The sequence below is a fragment of the Talpa occidentalis genome, unplaced genomic scaffold (genome assembly GCF_014898055.3).
Source record: "Talpa occidentalis isolate TD23 unplaced genomic scaffold, MPIMG_talOcc4v2.1 talOcc4.12, whole genome shotgun sequence".
NCBI classification, from domain to species: domain Eukaryota; kingdom Metazoa; phylum Chordata; class Mammalia; order Eulipotyphla; family Talpidae; genus Talpa; species Talpa occidentalis.
Genome location: NW_023601212.1, coordinates 12,747,036 through 12,767,218, shown reverse-complemented (window position 1 = coordinate 12,767,218; position 20,183 = coordinate 12,747,036). Strand labels below are relative to the sequence as shown.

Here is a 20,183-nt window from a genome sequence, read left to right as displayed (position 1 = left end):
TTGCATTCAATGTAACAATCCAATACAAGGCTGGTAGAGATTATGATATTTCATCTTAAGTCAACAGCTTTGCCAGTCGGTTTTTAATTTAATTAAAAATTTTAATTTTGCAATTTCCTGCCAAAGGATATGGGAAAATCCACTTCATACTTACAGTAAAATGGTTGTGAATCTGTATCTACAAAGTGCTTCTCTCTAAGTTTAAAATAAACCTGGGGCATATATAGACCAAGAGTAAACGGGAGGAGGTCTTGCTGTTCTTAATGTGAGAAACGTTCTGTTTTCAGTTACCCGTAGGAAGGCTGGAACTTTTCTTACCTACATGGAGGGGGCTGCTTATTTCTGTAGCTTTTTAAGTGACTCAGTCAATTTATTTAGCACCCAAACTCATAGAACAGGGAAGCTCCTGCCTAGGGATTTCATTTGAAGCACAAAATCTGTAAAGCACAATGAATGAGGTTGTTACCTTCTGACATGAAATATGGAATCCGGAATCTTCCTTCCAAAACCCTCTGCCTCAAAATTGGAAGAGTTGGTCCATCGAAAGGCAGAGCTCCACAGACAAGGACATAAAGAACAACTCCCATGCTCTAGGGAACAAAACAATGCAGTCACTTTTCCCCTGAGAACTTCAACTACTGTTTTCCTAAATATCCACGGAGCTCTAAAAATCTATGGACTAAAGAATTCCTGCTTTGAATGTACCATTTTCTCAGAATTTGAAAAAAATCTGAAAAACTTACGACAATAAAATATCTAATAGTATCGAGAGATCTGAATTTATTCATTTTGATTACTACTTAACTTTAAGTTACTGCTGATATTGGAGTGATAACATCTGTCCCTAGAAATTGTTCCCTAGAATCCAATTCAAGATGCTCTGGCTAATTACAGTTCAGCAGACCGGGAAAGTAGGAACTACAGCCTATTTGTTAGGTAACAAGAGCTTTGAAGAGGGGCCAGGATACCAAGTATTACCGTTACAGATGCAGTAAAAACAGCAAAACAAAGAAATACCCAAATATCCAGCTGTGGTCCTTCATACTGCTGCCCTTCAAAGACTTCGGGGGCTGCATAAGGGGGGCTGCCACACCACGTTGCCAGCAGTTCACCACTTTTAAAGAAATTTCCAAAACCGAAATCTGTTGGGATGGAAATAAATGTTACTTTCATCTATGTGCTCAAACTACACAGAATTTCTCTGTAACAAATTTTATAAGATGCTGGACTAACAATGTCATTACTATTTCCTGTGTGAGGAATGCTATGACATCTATTTTTTTTTTTTAAGATTTATTTATTTATAGAAGAACTGTGGTACAGGTCAGAGGCACGGGAGGGTGAGAGAATTCACCAGAGAGAGCGGGGAGCAGAACAGGCAGACGGACTGAAGATACTGAGGGGAGCAGCGGGAGAGACAGGAGAGGTCTGCCACGCCATGTGGGTTTCTCCCTGGCCGGCTGGGAATCGAACCCACGCTGCAGAGGCTGCGGACAGCTTCACAGAGCAGTGCTCAACCCGCTGCACCACTGGGGAGGCCCAACATCTATTTTGTGATGTTTAATGGGCACTCAGCATAATGATTAGCAAATATTAAGTATTTCAAGGAATATTTGTTGAATGGATGTGTAAACAGAATCACGTTTTCTTCTCAAAGAGAATACATAAGAAATTGGAAAAAGACCTTAAATATCATGTATTTTAAAAGCTGTGGACTGCTGAACTGAATTTGATAATCTTAGCATTTCAATTACTCTATGAGGAAAAGCATTTTCTCTTACATGGTCTAAAAGGAAGGCACAAACAAGCAACACTCTAGAATACTTACCTAAACCTGACTGAGAGGTTGGCTGCTCTTACAGCCATGACCCCGGGGTAGCAAGATACAGAAACTTTTAGGTTATGGGGTACAGAGTTTCCTAAGGAACAGCTCTAAGTTTGGGCCCTACATCCTCATTTAGGCAATGACCATCTGAACAGCTCATTGCCATGTGAGAACTGTACAGCCACAAGCCACTTATCACCATATCATTGAATTTCCCATAGATGGGAGGTAGTGACATTATGCTTCCAGATAACAGCCTCCTCTGATGTTATTAGTCATGCTGAATCAACAGCTTTCCTACATAGCATGCACCCTAGAAGCATTGTATCAGGAGGCTTCAATATGCATGACAACTGTGAGCTTTGGTCCAAGTGCAAGCTTGTTCCCTTTTGCTAAGCTTTCAGTCTTTGTTCTTCCTTAAGAAACAAATTCTGGGCCTCCCTGGTGGCACAGGGGTTAAGACACAACCTATGAAGCTATCTGCAGCCTGTGCAGCACAAGTTTGATCCCCGGCCAGGGAGCTACCCACATGGCGCGGCAGACCTCTCCTGTCTTGCCCGCTGCTCCCCTCAGCAGTGTATTTCAGTCAGTCTGCCTGTTCTGTTCCCCACTCTGTCTCTGGTGAATCCTCTCACCCCCCCACACCTCTGGCCTGTACCCCAGTTCTTGTATGCATAAATAAATAAATCTTTAAAAAAAAAAAAGAAACAAATTCCTACTATTTTGTAAGTTACAGTCACATTGTCCTGTGTTGTCACACACTCCTGACTGAAGAACACTGCCATTGCCACAGGAGCTGGCTCTGCACCCAGCCAGTGCACAGCAGAGCTTTAGGGGGGTACAAGGGGTCTATCAGTCTCCAGTGCCAGGTGGACTGGCCAGGTGCCTTCCATCAAGCTTTGTGAGACTTAGTGTCCCCAGCTGTTCAGCAGGCTGCTGTGGGGCTCCACTGAGTTAACACAAACTCCAGCTCTGTTCACATGCTGAGATTACACATACATCTGAGGTGGAATGTTCTCTTTGCCAGCTGGTGTAAAAAGTGGTGGCAACCTCCAACCACAGCTTCCTGGAGGAGTAGGATCCACGCATTTGGGAAGCACTGGAGCTGATTTCCAGGTCTGCCACTTACTAGATTCAAGTCCTCCTTGGTAAATTATTTGACTTTCCTGAAACTTAGATCTTGTTTCTTATATATGTGGGTGGGGACAATCCACCTACCCAGACAGGGCAGTGTGAGGATTAAATAAGATTAAAAATGTAAAATGCCTGGGGCATAGCAGATGTGAACCTTTGAGTCCCTTCCATGAAGCTGTCATTACCAACTATCACCTTTCAGAGAAAAGGGTCCTGAGAAAATATACTGGAAGGGCAAGAAAAATATGGCAGGAGCTAAATGGCCCAGAAGAGAAAAGAAAGTGCCTTAGGCACTGACTGAATCTGGTGGCACACCACTGTGGCTTGTGTGGCACCCGGAGTCAGAGGCCAGGAGAACTCTCCCCACAGATTCGACGGTAGTTCAGTCCTTCAGCCCGCTTTCCAAAACACTGTCAGAGAGGTCTCAGCCCTTCACCTCTGCCTCCATGGCTACCCACTCACACCACATAATAACTCAGATGTTCATATAGATACGTGTTTCTAATATTCTAGAAAAACTATACTCTCAAGTTCTCCAGTGAGTCAAGGACTAGATATTCAAATAACATTTAAGGAGGGCAATGTTAATTTCACTCACAAAGAAAAGCACAAGCAGCTCTGGGATGTGTTTGGAGATCCTGAAATAGGTACAATAATTGCTATACTTTAACCCATAATCACAGGATGAGTTCTAGCACGACTTGAGGGTACTCTCCAAATAGCATTGTAAAATTTGAATGTCTCAAAGACCATTAGAAAGCTCCTTCATTCCCAACCTCCCCAGTCTCTGGGGAAGGACTAAGAGGAGTGACTGGGACAATAGCTGGCAGGGAGGCGGCCTGGCTTCTTTCTGCCTGAGGCAAACTCCCTGGCAGATTCATGGGTAAGAGAACAAGAGCCAGGCCTTCCGTAGCCCAGTCTCAACGATAGCTTTATTCATCTAGGATAAAGAAAGCTTCCCATTGACTTATAAATGTGGTACAAAGCAGATGCTGACTTTCATTTCCTGTAGGTAACTGAAGAACCTAGGAGCTTGAGCTGCAGGAACATTAAAAGAAACACTGAAGACAATCAGGTCCACTAAAACTAGTATAGTAGATACACACATGTCTTCTGTAAATCTCTTAGGGCACCTGCGTGTTGTACCATAATCATCTGACATATGGATTAAGGGAGACCTTGGCATCAGGAAGATAGGGATCAATTCTGGGTTTCCCACTTAACTGTATGACCTTGGGCAACTTACTTAAGTTCTCTGAACCTCAGTTTCCTCATTGGTAAAACTGGGACACTATCTATTCACAAAAAAGCAACTATATATGTAGATACAAAGTTCTGCATAGGTGTACTCATATCAAAGTAGATTATATATGCTGCTTTACACAAGCTACTGAAACACATTTGGTGCTCAATAAATAGTAGCTATTGAGTAGCTACTCAAGAGAACAGAAAGAGAACAATTCTTTGTGTTTTACTTATCTGTCTTCCCAATCACACTAAATCCCTGGAGTTGGGGGAGTTGGGGCAATGATACGTGTCCGTATGCCCAGAACTTAGAATTCGGTCTACAAACACCAGCTGTTCAGTAAAGGTTTGCTGAATGGGGCCTCCCCGGTGGCGCAGCGGTTGAGCGCTGGGTTGCGAAGCTGCCCGCGGCCTCTGCGGCGCTGGTTCGATCCCCGGCTGCTCCCGGCCACCGGAGGAGGGTCCCACATGGCGCGCAGACCTCTCCTGCCGCCCGCGGCTCCCCTCAGCAGTGTACTTCGGTCCTTCTGCCTGCTCTGCTCCCTGCTCTGGCTCTGGTGAATTCTCTCACCCTCCTGTGCTTCTGACTGTACCCAGTGCATGTATAAACAAAACAAACAAATAAATAAATAAAACATGCCTCTATTAAAAAAAATAAAATAAAACAAGCCTCTGACATTTAAAAAAAAAAAAAAGTTTGCTGAATGAATATGCTGTCGTCTTTTAAATGTGCTTACCATGTGCCAGAAGCTGACCTAAGCTCTCTGAAAATGATTTCTTCTTAATAACCCTACAAAGTATCCTTATCTTAGGGGAAAGTGAGGAGAGAAAGGTAAGCACCTTCCTAGAGGGTGTATAAAGTTGCAGAACTGGAACAGAAACCAAGTCTGCCTAGAGCCAGCACTGTTAGCCACCGCCTTTCTGTCTTTCTCTGACACAGTGGTACGTAGCTATTTTTGAGCAAGTTAATAACTGTCAGGTTTAAGCAGTGGCAAAAGAAAGGCACTTAAAAGTTAGTCTATTTCTTTATGGGAATGTGGATAATTTGCTTCATTACAGTCTGCAGCTTTTGCCTAAAGCATGTAGTGAAACAAAGGGGAGCGAAAGGGACAAACTGGCATGCTCAAACACAATTTGCTTCTTGCTGCCATTTATTCAAATGGAATGGCTGACTGTTTTTTCATGCCAACCGAATCCATTCATTCCTTCTTGAAACAGTTGAGTGCACACACATTTCAACCACTGTGCAAACGCAGAAGGCAGTCTCACAACAAGAAAATAATAAAAAAGCCTATTTTATCATCCGACTTTTGGAAAGTATCATGAAAATAACCACTCTTCTCTTTCACGCTGGAAGCAGCTCCTGCTAGGCCTTGCTGAAAGGGAAGCATCTTTCGAGGCTAATGTCTTCTAAAGATCTGATTTGTGAGTTACTACCTAAACTGGTGACTGCTATGTCCCTCAGACATTTTCCTTCCAGTTCTTCTGTGATAAAACTTAGGTAATGTTGGATTCGCTTTGACATTATTTAACTTCTAATTTGGAAACAATTTTAGATTTCCAGAGAGTTGCAACAATAAAGAACTCCCCTGATGTTAACATTTCACATAACTAGATTAGTATAATAATCAAAACTACGTTACGCTGACTTGATACTCTTAACTAAACCATGGACTTCAATTAAGACTTCATCAGTTTTTCCACGAATGCCCCTTTTCAAAAAAGTTTAGAATTCCACAATGTGTTTTGGTTGTCTTCTATTTGTAGCAGTTTCTGGGGTTTTTCTTATCTTTCATGACCAAGAAGAGTACAGGTCAGGTATTTGAAGATTGCCCCCCAGTCTGGGTATGACTGGGTCTCATGGTTAGATTGAGATCATGCCTTTTGGGGAAGAATGTCACCGAGGCTAAGTCTCTTCTCTGCATCAGGCTGGGAGCAGCATGGTGTAATGTCTAGGTAGGTTTAATGTCTAGGTACTGGGGACCGGCTAACCTTGATTTCTTGATTAAGGTGGTGTCTGCTGGGTTTCCCCATTATAAATTTACTACTTTCCCCTTTGTGGTAATAAATATTTTAGAGAAGATACACTGGGACTACACATACTCTGTTTCTCTCTAACCTGTCGCCATTAGCATTCACTGGCAGACCTTCACTGCTCTAAAGACGTCTGTGATGTTCTAATGGTGAGTTCTCATTTCCCTCACTCCTTCTATACACAATTACAATTCTTTAAGGAAAAGTTGTTCCTTCTTCCCCATTTTATTTATTCATGAAATAATTTATTATTTACAAGGATTGTCATATTATGTGACATTTGCCATAAGCATTCATCTCATTCTTTGGGTTATGGGTCAATACTCCTGTTACTCATTTTGATATCCAAACGGTGCCCCCTTTGGTCATAAGGAGCTAATTCAAATTGGCACCTGTGCCCCTTCGACATGCCCCCACCATCTTTTATGAGTTTCAATTTATTTTAAGCATTTCCTTATCTGCTGGCACCAGAAGAGTTCCAGGCTCATCTATTTTCCCTTGTCTCAGGCCTGGAATCAACTCCTTCCCCAAGGAGCCCAGGTTCATTTTACAGAGGAACAGGTTTTAGAAACCAAGACCAGGCCCTGCATATTCTCATTGTAACTTGGATATCTCTGCTTCCAGGCCCTGTCAGCAGACAGAACTAGGAAACCTATGTATGATCACAAACCCACATATACACACTTTTATATTTGCCTTTGTATCTATGCATTAAAAAAAACCAACCAACCAACCACAAACCCAAATAGTCCATGAGTTCATTCTGGTACCTCTCACTCCAAGCCAGGGCTCAGTCTCACATTATCTATCTTGATACTATTTTTATTCATATATGATTGACTGAGCAACTCTGACAAATTTTTGAAAGTAGAAAGAAGTTTCATTCTTCTACAGTAATCTGTCATTTGTGTGGGAGTAATTGTTTCAACTCTCCCTTAGAACACATCTTGAATTTGTCAGCTCCATCATGATTTTTAACATTTCTTTAAGTGGTAGAAAAAAAAGACAAGTTTTTCTCAAAGAATCTCTCAGCTTCTCAATTTTAAGAAAGTTCAATATAAAAATCATAAGAAGTTTTAGAAATAAGATGACAACTAGTCCTGCAACATGGTCTATGAATTATAATAAAATTTGAAAAACATTTATGCCATGCTTTTGGGTGAGGCCATCACACAATTGGTGTTTTTGTTCATATTAACTCATTTAATCCTGATGACGGTCCTGTGAGGCCCGACTATCCTTACCTTACAAAGGGGGAAAATTTAAGCTCAAGTGCTTAACTGACTTGCCTGAGTATCTACAGCAGTAAGTGGCTTAGCCAATCTTCAAATCTCAAGCCAGGTATTCTTCTTCACTATATCATAGATATTCCAAGAACACCACTAGTCAGAGAAGTTTAATCCAACTTAAAACTGGAATAAAACTGTCATAAACCATGAGAAATCCTCTCCATTAAATAGAGATGAGTGCTTTTTCTAATTTATCCCTCTGCCAGCAGAAGTAGACAAATAAGGGTTTCTTCTTTTTGATAGTATTGAATGCTGTTCTTAGCATCCTTAATAAGCAAATGGGCAAATTAAGATGTTTACAAAGTAAATGTCAGAAATTTATACCAACATTCATTTTAGGAATTTATATTCATTTTTAAGAATGCACGATGTGTTAAGTGGACATATCTTGTCCTTTTCAGATCTTATATTTGCTCTTCCTGCCATTTCTGGCACAGATCTAAAAGCCTTGGGGTTTCCTAAGGGAGGAGAGCAAGAAAGGTGTTTGTTATGTTAACAAGGGGCTTTGGGGAAGCACTTAAGGGTAGGGGATGACTGTGCACCAACCCTGTGATTAGAGCATTAGAACTTTTTAGTCCTACTTCTTGGCCTCTCAGGAGGGGAGAGGTGACAGGAGGCAGGAGAACTGGTTAAGAATCAATCATCAATGATTAATTACATCATCATTCATGTTTACATAATGATACTTCCACAAAAGCCCCAAAGGCCGAGGTTAGGAGACCTTCTGGTTGGTGAATCTGGGGAGACAGGCACCCCTAGAGAGCACAGGGAGCTCTAAGCCCCTCCACGTATCTTGCCCTCTTCAGAATCAAATCCTTGCCCTCTGTATCTCTGGTTGTTCCTGAATCCTATCCTTTCAACATTATCTGATAATTTAAATAAAATGCTTCTCTCAGCTCTGTGAGTTGCTCTAGCAAGTTAATTGAACACAAGGAGGAGATGGTAGGAAGTTATGGTTTGCGAGCACAGGTAACAACACAGGCTTGAGACTGCATCTGAAGTGTGGGGAATTGGGGGCAGTCTTGAAGTACTGACCCCTCAACCTGTGGACCCTAATGCTAACTCAGGTGGACAATGTCAGAAATGAATTAAACTGTAGGTGCCCGGCAGGCATTTGGAGAATTGTTGTTTGTATGTGTGGGGAACCCCTTTGCCACACTGCAAATTGGGACCTGCAACCTCTAAGGCACGTGAGGATAACTCATACTTCCACCCCCACCCCAAGGCACATATTCTGAGGATTTCCTCATACATACATTTCTCTCACCTGGTTTCTGTGTGGCCAAAAATGTCTATAGAAGAGAGGCAGAGTCTTGGGGGTAGAGAGTCTTGAATCACAGAAAAGATCAATTACTATTGCTTGAATCTCCTGGAAATCAAGTCAGTCTCAAAAGCTGAGTCCCCTCATTACCTCTTACCTAGCTAACCAGTAACAGACCATGGATATCTTTGAAAATAGCACCTTCCTGATAATAAAATTCAGTTATTACTATTGTCATCTCTAGATTTACATAAATTATTAGCAACCAAACACCATTAGCTAAGGCCCATATTCAAGGACTAATAAGGACCTTGTACAGAGTAAATAAGCTGACCCTGATGATTACTGTATGAGGAAACCAAGCACATTAGAGAATTCTCTTTTGTCTGTTGGCATGACATAGATCAAACGTTAGCATGCATAGAAAATCACCTAGGGAGCCTGCTAAAATGCAGATTTTGATTCAGCAGACCAAGGTTTGGGCCTTGCATTCCGGGTTCCTAACAAGTTTCATAGAGGGGTGCATGCTGCTGGCTCCCACCCATTCCTGCGTGGCCAGGAGACAGAGGGTAAAGGAGAAGTGGTGATGAAGATGGAGAAGATGTTTAGCAGTCTGTCAGTGTGTAGGGCTGTAAAATGATTGTGATTATGAAATACTTTCATGATTTTTATTTAAAGGACAAAAACTAAAAAGGAGAAGTTACTAATTAAAAGTAAACTATTTAAGTTATTTTTAAAGGAAAAAGCAAAAGAAATACTGAACCCAGCCTTTAAGCTTAGAAAAGGTAAATGACTTCTAGGAATTAACGCAACTGAAGCAATTTTAAATCTCTAGCATTGTGCTACAACATCTAATTAATAATTAAAAAAAATCTTCCTACAGAGTAACAGATGGCTTTGGGGTTAAATTTATCCTTGTTTCTAAAATTACCAGAACTCAGATATCCAGTTGCGATGAAGAGTTGCCCATCTTTTGTAATTATTATAATAGGGGTGAGGAATACAATGAGGAGAAAATGATGCTGACAAATGAAAGGTAGGAGGGGGTAGAGATGAGGCTGACCCAGTGCACACACTGAATACCAATGAGCCACCACTGACGTCAATGCTACTCTGCTGCCCACCAGCAAAAGGCCAGCTGCCCAGTTCGCGTCCAAGCATCAGGCATGCCCTCTCTACCTGTCAAAGGGCACGAAAACGATCATCAGGGCCGAGAAGAAACATGATCCTGCTAACCATTGTGAGGCATCAATTTGTCTAAAGACAGAGTTCAGTGAGCTAAGAAGCAAAAAAGTGGGCTTCCTCCTGTGCAGCGCTGGTTCGATTCCCCGCTGGCCAGGGAGAAACCCACATGGCACAGCAGACCTCTCCTGCCTTGCCCACTGCTCTTCTCAGCAGTGTTTTTGGTCCGTCTGCCTGTTCTGTTCCCTGCTCTGTCTCTGGTGAATCCTCTCACCCTCCTGTGCTTCTGATCTGTACCCCAGTTCTTGAATAAATAAATCTTTTTTTTTTAAGTGGGCTTCCTTAGCCCAGAATGGAGGAGGAGGGTGATCAAGATGGTTAAACAAAGACAATCCATGGGGCAGTCTGCCCTTTTTCAGGTGCAATGTACTGCAAATGCAAAGTAGACTTGAAGGGTAAAGACAGGGTACCCTTGTGCTGGCTGATGCAAAGCCCTCTTTATGTTTTACATAGTGCTAGAGGCAGGGGGTTAACAAATGGATGTCTTTCTGTAAGGATGTTTACATAACAACCTGTCTCAGCTTCTTCCACACTTTTTTTTTTTTTTTAAAACTTCATTCCAGGGTAAAAAACTGCAATTATACATGGAGATCCTGTCTCAAGGTCTTCCAATAAGCAGGAAGGTTGTCAGAAGCAATGAAGAGGGATGATGGGCCACTCAGAGGTGGCAGGTGAACTCAGACAGGGAGCGTGCCTCTCCTGCTAAAGACAAGTGACTTATGGGCACACACAGGTTAATCAGGCTAATCATACATTACTAAATACATTTAGTGTTCCTCTCAGGAAAAAAAAAATTAATTTGCATCAAGCAGAGACAATACAGAATATAAATGACAAAACTTTCCTGTTCCTCTGAGGTTTATATGAGTAAGGCAAAAAAAAAGGGGGGTTATATGACTATCAAAATTTCAAGGATTTGTTTTCACATTAAATTTCATTATAATTGAAAACAAATAGTAGCTACCTTTTATTGAGCAAACACTCAACAAAATAAAATGGTGTCAGGAACTTTAACATTATTTAACAAACATTTAAATAGCACTAACTTTGTACCAGGCACTGTTCTAAGTACTTTGCAAATATTAACCACAGCAGTAACCAGTGAGATATAGGAACATGTATCATTCATTCCCTCTTTATGGACAGGAAACTGAAGACTGAGAAGTCAGGTCAAGAATCCAAGGTCATGTAGCTGGTAAGTGACAGAGCCAGGATTTAAGACCAGGTAGCACGGCTCCACAGTCCATATTCTTATGCTCCCCACTTCTAACATGATCCCTAACCATTCCACAGTCCGAAGAAATAGATTATTCTGTTTAGTAGATATGGAAACTTAGGCTCAGTGAGGTAAAATAATCAGTCCAAGGTCACACTGTAACAGGGTGGTCCCCAGGAAAGGGGGAGGTTCCAGGTTCCCTGCCCCACCCAAGGAAGGGTGGAGCTGAGCAGGAAGAGGAGAAGCTGCAGAAGAGACTAAGGAAGGAAGCAGGATGGAGCAAGGAGACCTGGAGGAGGCACATGGAGCCTAGAGACACGTGAAGAAACTGTGCTTGTCTTTTGGTCGTGGACTAGGTGACACAAATGTGGGTGAGACCCGTGGGGAGGTGACAATGGCAGCTTTTATCTTGATGTTGATTTTGCTCTTTTCCTTCCGGGCTTGTCTGGTTGTTTGTGACCCTTTTCTGTGGGTCCCCACTGGAAGATGTTTTAGACTTGTGGCAGGCTTTGGGGCCTTGCTCTGGGCCGACCCCATATGGATGGAGTTTTACCCACGAGGGGATGGGTAACTTTGGGTGCTTCATTTAGAAACTAGACTCTTTGCCTTACCTGTATTGTTTTCTAGTTTTTATTAAAGTTCCTTCCCATTAAAGTGTCATATGTTTTGTGTTGATGCGGCGGATGGCAGAACCCATTTAGAATAGGCAGGTTTGTGGGGGTCTGGGGTGCCCCTCTCCCTGTCCTATAACAACACTAAGTGGCAAAACCAGAATTTGTGCCAGCAAATCAAACTGGCTGATATCAAACTCCACATTCTCTATGTGATGCCTTATTTGAATGATGGTATTGTCTGGAAAATCTCCTCCAAGTAATTCATACAATTTTACCCTTATAGCCTTTCCAAAGATTTTAGTATAAACACTTCAGATACTGTGGTCAGAGAGACCTAGCTTTGAATTCCAGGTCTGTTACTTATTATCTCAGTCACTTCAACAAGTTATTTATTTAATCTCCATGTTTCAGCTTTTTCATCTAAAAACTGAGTGAGTTCAGCAGCTCCTAGGGTCGCTGTGACGGTTAATGACACAAGTATTTAGCATAGGACCTTGAAATAGGGAAGTTTAGATAGTCAAAAACAAAAACAAAGACAGGAGAACAAACAACTAGATGTTACATAATGACATTAGAAACACTGGGTTTACCTACGTATAGTCGGGAATTATAGTAGATGCATTATACTTAGGCCAAACTTGGTTTTAGTTTTATAAGATGATTCTGCATGTACTGTTTGCAGGTTTCTTTGGGGTTCTGCTCTGACATTTGCTCTTGAGATATTAATGAGAGCGCTTTGTAGATCCCATAGCCTGACTCACACCTCCAACTTTTCTCCACTAAAAATGACTCCCAGAACTCCTTTAAGGTGCTGTTTTGTTTTGATGATAAAGGAATGTAAAGGTGATGCAGGAATACCTCCTTATTTCTACAAGACTTCAAAGATCAAGCGCATTCCAACTGATGTTTTCAAGGAGAAGTGAAGAAAAAAATTCCACTGAAGTGCATTGCAGAAAGTTGGCAAACAGGAACAATATAAATGAGAGCAAATGGAAGAAGGGTCACAAGAAGATTAAGGGAAAAAACTGACAAGTGGCAGACAGAAAATATGGAAACAATTACCATGGATTGCATTTTCAAAACAAAGATGACCTATTAATGCAAATCTGTACATATGCAATGGGGATATAAGAAATTAATGTGAAAAGTACTACGTCCCACACAGGCATACCCATTAGGGGAAAAAAGTCACAGGCTACAGAATGGAAAATTCATTCCCTCCCTGAAACATGAATCAATGGCATTTACAATTAGGTATTAAAATGAAAGGAACTAAAAATGAGTTATTTACCTTCCACAAAATACCCAAGACAAAAATGAATAGAAATGACATAGAAATAAACATTAATACACAAATCTGAGGTTTTAAACTTATTTGATACCACAGGGCAGCAAGCAAGGCAGCTGCTTCCCCTCTAAACTTGGTGAGTCTAGGGAGCACCCAACCTAGCACCCCTGCAATTATCTCCTGGCAAGCATCTCCCATCTGGATGTCTCTCTCTTCCTCTTTGACAACCCTAGAACAAAACACCACTCCTCACAACTTTGCTAAGTTTTTGCTTCATGTCCCTTAGGGTCTTTAAAAGCCTAGGCAAAATAAATCTTCCTCCCTTCCACACTACAGCCCCCACAGCTGCCATTTTCTTAAGTGGACCACTGCATCTGTTTCCCTGTTACTCAAATCCTTCCTATGCTGGTCTTTGTCTGGCTCCCACTGTGTCCCTCCCCTGTACCCCCAGACTTTGCAGTGAACCAGTACGGAACTACAGTTTCCCACCACTGCAATCTCAATCTCTTCCTGTGAATATACAGTGCCCCTGCCTGTCTGTCTGCAATATCCTCCTGCTGCTCATCTTGCTGGCAAACTCCTAACTCACTTCTCAAGTCTAAGTCAGTTTCTTCTCTGTGAAGCATCCCTGATGCCTCAGATAAACTGATGTTCCTTCATCTATACTTCTATTGCGTTTTTGTAGATATATTTTTGGGTAACTATTCTGTTGCATTTTAATTATTCTTTTTTATGCTCTTGTCTTTATTGAAAGTCAATACAAGAAGCATTAATTTGGGCATGGTTTCTTTATGTTTGAAGATTTTTGTTTTTATTAACTTGTCAATCATTTAACTTGTATTAACTTGTATTCATGTAACTTGGGGGTCCATTTTCACATCTCCATATGTGCATGCTTCACGTGAATTTTAATCATTCTAATATCCCCACTAGACTTCTAAGAAAGAGGAAAAGAGTTTTTGATTTGTATACCCAGTATTCAGCATAGCTCCATACCAGACACTTAGATATTTACTGAATTAGAGTTTGACCACGTGGATAAAAAGAAATCAGTTTTTATAATTGTGCAAATGACAGGCAGAAAACTAGCAAAATAACCTCCACCCTTAGTTTCTATGCTATAAATCAAAACCCTATTATAATAGAGCAAGGCAATGAGCTTTTGTGTCCCAAACATTTCTCATTCTACTTCCATTCCCTCCTGCCCTGCCTCTCTTCAGCCATCAGCCACCAGCAACAATGAGGACAGCGGGGTACATACAGCATCAGCACCTATGTGTTCTTCACCCCCATCACAGATAGCCCACCTCCTCCAGCAGAGCCCACAGAAGGACCTGCACAAATCATACTGAGGATACAAACTGGATCACAGTCGTAATCCTGCCACTGTGTCTATTAATAATGAACTTGTCTCCCTTACTCTTCATTATGCAGACATCTAAGGAAGTAAATGAAATACATTTGGAGAAAGTTGATGTCAGGGTGGAAGTGAACCTGAGTCTCTGCCCGCAGATCTGTTTCCATACCCATTGAGCGCAGTGGCTCCCATCTGCTCCTGTCAGAGCCAGCTGTGCCCCTGTTACCTGCTATTTTGATATTCATGTTGTTATCCAGCAGGAGATTTTCAGCTTTGAGGTCACGGTGCACGACCTTCCGCTCATGACAATAATCAACAGCTGACAGGATTTGCCAGAATTTGCGCCTGGCTTCACACTCGTTTAACCGGCCATGATTAGCAAGATAGTCTGTAAAAGAAGAATTGAGAACCATTCACCAAAATAAAATAACCCCACTATTAATATTCAGGATTTTTTCCCTCTCAAAAAGCTTTTTTAAGGACTAAGAGTTAGTGTTCAAATAATGTGCTGTTTTCTTTTTTCTATAATTTTTTTAAAAGATTTTATTTATTTATTTATACAAGCACTGGGTACAGTCAGAAGTGCGGGAGGGTGAGAGAATTCACCAGAGCCACAGCAGGGAACAGAACAGGCAGACTGACAAAATACACTGCTGAGGGGAGCAGCGGGCATGACAGGAGAGGTCTGTGCGCCATGTGGGACCCTTGCCGGCGGCCAGGGATGGAACCGGTGCTGCAGAGGCTGCAGGCAGCTTCGCAGCCCAGCGCTCAATCGCTGCGCCACCAGGGGAGGCCCAATGTGCTGTTTTCTAAGGAAAGTTGCTTTCCTTCAGAGAAGTAATTCCAAACATTTCACTGGAGCCCAGGCTGGACAGCAGCAAGTGGTATAACATTCATGATGTAACTCAAAGTGCGTTAATCCCTGAGCACTCTCTGGCATGCTGTTGAAGAATGCTTTGGATATTTTTCCTGAACACATTATTAAATAAATTTATGTAAAACAAAGAACATGAATCTGTTCTCTGACATCCCACTGGATGTGGGTTATTCTTTTAAGGCATCATTTCCTGTAGTTACACAATCCAATGGTAACATGAGATAAGGTGGTCCCTGGAAGGAGCTTAAATAATTCACACCCTGTCCTGCTGAACAGTGGGGTCTGGGTTACCCTAGAACAGGCAGACTTGTTCTCTAAACCAGGCACTGCCACGAGAGCCGTGTTCTCTAAACAGATTATACTTTGCAAGATATATTTACTGTCTTTGTAAAGCAGTATACCTGGGCCTCCCTGGTGGCGCAAGGGGTTAAGCACCGCACTATGAAGCAATCCACAGCCTCTGCAGCACGAATCTGATCCTGGCCAGCCAGGGAGAAACCCACATGGCGCGCAGACCTCTCCTGTCTCGCCCGCTGCTCCCCTCAGCAGTGTATTTCAGTCAGTCTGCCTGTTCTGTTCCCACTCTGTCTCTGGTGAGTCTTCTCACCCCCATATCTCTGGCCTGTACCCAGTTCTTGTATGCATAAATATATAAATCTTCAAAAAAAAAAATAAAGCCGCATACCTGAAAATTAATTCTGTGTAAGTTTACATGTGTAAAATTTTCGATTACCAATAATCGTACTTCAGATAAACAAGCTGTGTAAGTTACATGAATTCAGTAAAACAAAATATTACAACTTGTACCAGTTTCATCTGAAGATCTTAAAGGCTCCTTAAGTGATTTTTTTAAAGGAGGAAAGGGATCCAATATAAATCTTGAAAAGCTTTTCTAGTTATGATTATTTTCCCATGAAAGGAATGGTATGGGTGAATCAATTCTCACAGTCATCTTCACATATTTTCTGGGCTAGGCTATATGGTTTACTGGTTTTAAAAATCCCATATCTTTGACTTATGCCATTGCGATATTAATTATAAAATTTACTAACACTGCATAGCACTTTATAGTTTACAAAGAAAACCATATTTCACTTAGGCTTCCTAAAAACACTGCATGGTAACTATGACTCAAATTGCAATTCTGTAGATGAGGAAGCTGAAGACCACAGGGAGTAGTAAACTGGCTGAATTTGTACGGCTGATAAGTGAATGGTTGATCTGAAGCAGAACCTTTAGGTTTCTTTACTGTATCAAGCTGCTTCTTTACTGGACTCCCCCTGAAATCCTAACTCTATATTCAAACCTTATGTAAATACAAATTTGCCTTTAAATAGTCCTCATCACTTCATGTAGAAATAATGTCTTTTCCTTACCTTTTATAACACATTGTTCCCATCTTATTTATTTGCATGTGCATCTTTAATACCCCAACATGCGTGCAGATATGAAGACACATACATACATGCCCTAACGCTACACATTATGCTTTGAAAAATAAAAGATAACTTCATTTAAGTTTCCCTGAGGAGAGAGACCATATCATTCTCTTCTGTATTCCCTACAATGCTTAATTAGCACTTGGCACAAAATATCCTAGAACTGCACTTAAATGTTAGTACATGGAGGGAATCCTGTAGCTTTCCACCAACAGGAGTACAGAAATGTGGAGTATGGTGCTATTTCCATATGTTAGAGGTTTATGTGTAAGTGGACAATTTGGGTATTCTCCTGCTATTATCACAAACCGAGACAATCATCTGGTCATGTCTTCCCTTTGCCTTTACGGAACCCACATAGTTCTCGAAAAAAGAGCACTTTAGAAAAAATATGTACTATTTTCAGTCCAAATGTCGAAACTATCATCAGAGTGGTTATGCATAAATGAATTGTCAAGTGGGCAATGTGCTTTCTGTTCATGAGAGTAAACCAGGGTCTTGCCTCTCTGGTAGACGAGCTGAGAAATCCCTAAGAAAGGATGAGCTGGACTGTTGGGCAAGCCGAACTGACTGAAGGGACTGCAATGTGTTTTCTGTAAGGGATTAGCTCTGGCTAGTTAGTAACATCTTTCCTAAGATTTCCACACCAAATGCTACTTAAACTATAGCATTAAACATGACAATCTTTTTATAGACAAAAGTTCTTTCTGTTGAAAATGCTGAGTCAAGGTAGGTTCAGTGGAAATTTTTTTGTTTTTGAGATTCTGGCAATATAAAGAAACTTAGTGGATCCAGTGTGAACAAGTACAAGTTAACATACATGAAAAAAGAACCCAAACTGTTACCTGCAAAATAAATTCTGGGAAACACAAACAGAATCTACAGTAATGGACTATTTTTGAAGTAATCAGTCCAAACCAACATTACCACAGCCGAGAGGGCAGAAAAACGTTAAAGACTAGCAAGAAGGGTACTGTCTAAAAAACAAAAAGACCTGGTGGGCCTCCCTGGTGGCGCAAGGGGTTCAGACACAACCTATGAAGCTGTCTACAGCCACTGCAGCACAAATTCTACTTCTGGCCAGCCAGGGAGCAACCCACATGGCACAGCAGATCTCTCCTGTCTCGCCCCGCTGCTCCCCTCAGCAGTATACTTTGGTCAATCTGCCTGTTCTGTTCCCCACTCTGTCTCTGGTGAATCTTCTCACCCTCCCCACACCTCTGGCCTGTACCCCAGCTCTTGTATGCATAAATAAATACATTAAAAAAAAAACAAAGACATGGTATAGCTGAACCTTAAATTAATATGTAAAGTCACAGTCTTAACATATCAATAAATACATAACACACAGTGTGAGGAATAACTGAGTTCCATACAGTAAGAGATCAACTATTTAAAGAGATGTTTTTTTCATTCCTTAAGTGAAAATCTCAGCAAGTGCTTCAGCCTATTATCTCCTCTATTCTTTATGATTTCTGCAGGGTAGGCATTCTGAAAACTGGACCATCTGCTGAGAAATCAGTAATAGAATTGACTGAGGCAAAAACCTATGGCCACAAATAAAATCAGCTTAGGTGCATATATCATTCCCTGAGAGGAACACTACTACCAACACAAACTCAACTTAGTGCACAAGGTCAAGTTAACATGCAAATGGGCATACTCATGCCTCACATCCAAAACTTAATTATGGTTACAGAAGAAAACTGTAAGTGTAACAGCAATCCCCAATTGCCTATGGGGGTACTTTTGATGAATGGATATAGTTCCAATCATTTATTTAATTTTTTTAATGTTGGCATTTGCTCTGCTTGTTAAGTGAAATTTATGACTTCAATGACATACTTTTTAAGGTTATATTTTCTATGTTCTTTCCCCCCATTTTGCTTTTGTGGTAAATTTTTACTGTATTTTACAGAAATCATGGTCTGTGACTTATTGGACAATTTAAAAAATTGGTCTTTCGATACTGATAGTTTGAGAAATATTGGTATGGACAAGTAGACATGCAATTACAGTGTTATAAATAAAGGCTAGCATGGAATAAATACATCTTAACTATTTTTGTGGATATCTTTTAAAATTTTCTATCTTTTTATGAGTTTCAAATAAACATGAAAATAGAGGAAAGAGTGTAACGAATCCTCCAGATTTGTTATTGACCATTTTACTATACTTGTTTCACTTATCCTTTTATATGCATTATAATTTTTTTAAGATTTATTTTATGTATTTCTGCATACAAGAACTGGGGTATAGGCCAGAGTTGCGAGGGTGGGGTGAGAGGATTCACCAGAGACAGAGTGGGGAGCAGAAGAGGTGAGTGTATCTACTGAGATACACTGTTGAGGGGAGCAGCAGGTGACAGGAGAGGTCTGTTGGGCCCTGTGGGTTAGCTCCTTGCAATGCTGCAGTGGCTGCTGATAGCTCTAATAATGCTGAGACTTAACCCCTTATACCACCAGGGAGGCCCTACTTTTTTGTTTTTAAGGATAATAACTTAAAGAAAATCTTGGAATCATTTTGTTTTACCCTAATGCTTTTGTATATAGCTCTAAAAACTACATTTTCTTACATAACCACAATATCATTATCAAATATAACAAAGTTAACAATTCCTTAATATCATCTATTTAATAACACAGTCTGAATTCAAATATCCCCAGCCAGCTTATTTCAATCAGGATACAAACAAGATACACTTTTTATACTTGCTTATTTTGTTTACAGGGTTCTTTTATTCTGGAATAGTCCTTCTCCTTCCCGTTTTCCCATATCACTAACATGTTAAAGAAACTGGATTCTGAATATTCTTTGCTTCCTCATGATACTGCTTAACGTACTCTTCTATCTCCCATATTTCCTATAAATTGCATTTCAAGTAAAAAGAAAACAACAGATTCAAATTTAACTTTTTTGGAGGGTGGCCAAGAATATGTCATAGGTACATCTACTGAGGAGGACTATCACAGTTGGTTCTCTGTCTTTTAGGAGAGCTAAGATTGATCAGTGAGTTTTGGGGGTGATTGCTTGAACCTTCAATTAGCACAGTTCTCAAGCTCCAGTGTACATCAGAACCCTTACAGGGCTTGTTACAATGATTATTGGAACCTGCCCCCAGAGTTTCTGATTCAGGAGGTACTGACAAGGGCCCAAGAATGTATGTATTTTTTTGGAGGACCATGATGCGTACTCTGCTGAAACAGGGGTTCATCCTTTGAGAACCACAGACCTGATTTTAGCATTCATTGGTGGCTGGCCCTGAACTAATGACTGAGAGCAAAATTGTGATTTTTCTCATTTCTTTTTATTCCTGATACATTTATTAGATGAAACGCTTCTGTAGAGAAGAACTTCTTCTC

The 20,183-nt window shown here is 40.9% G+C and overlaps 1 protein-coding gene across 2 annotated transcripts in view; it reads right to left on the bottom strand.

The window, feature by feature from the left end:
* SIK2 (salt inducible kinase 2) overlaps nt 1-20,183 on the bottom strand; it is a 100,564-nt gene that overhangs the window by 22,070 nt on the left and 58,311 nt on the right. For both annotated transcript variants that reach the window (XM_037504718.2, XM_054693087.1), the window contains exons 4-6: nt 14,732-14,893; nt 1,018-1,142; nt 467-590 (exon numbers count right to left, since the gene is read on the bottom strand). In XM_037504718.2, the coding sequence (XP_037360615.1) occupies nt 467-590; nt 1,018-1,142; nt 14,732-14,893 (411 nt within the window). The remainder of the gene's footprint in view (nt 1-466; nt 591-1,017; nt 1,143-14,731; nt 14,894-20,183) is intronic.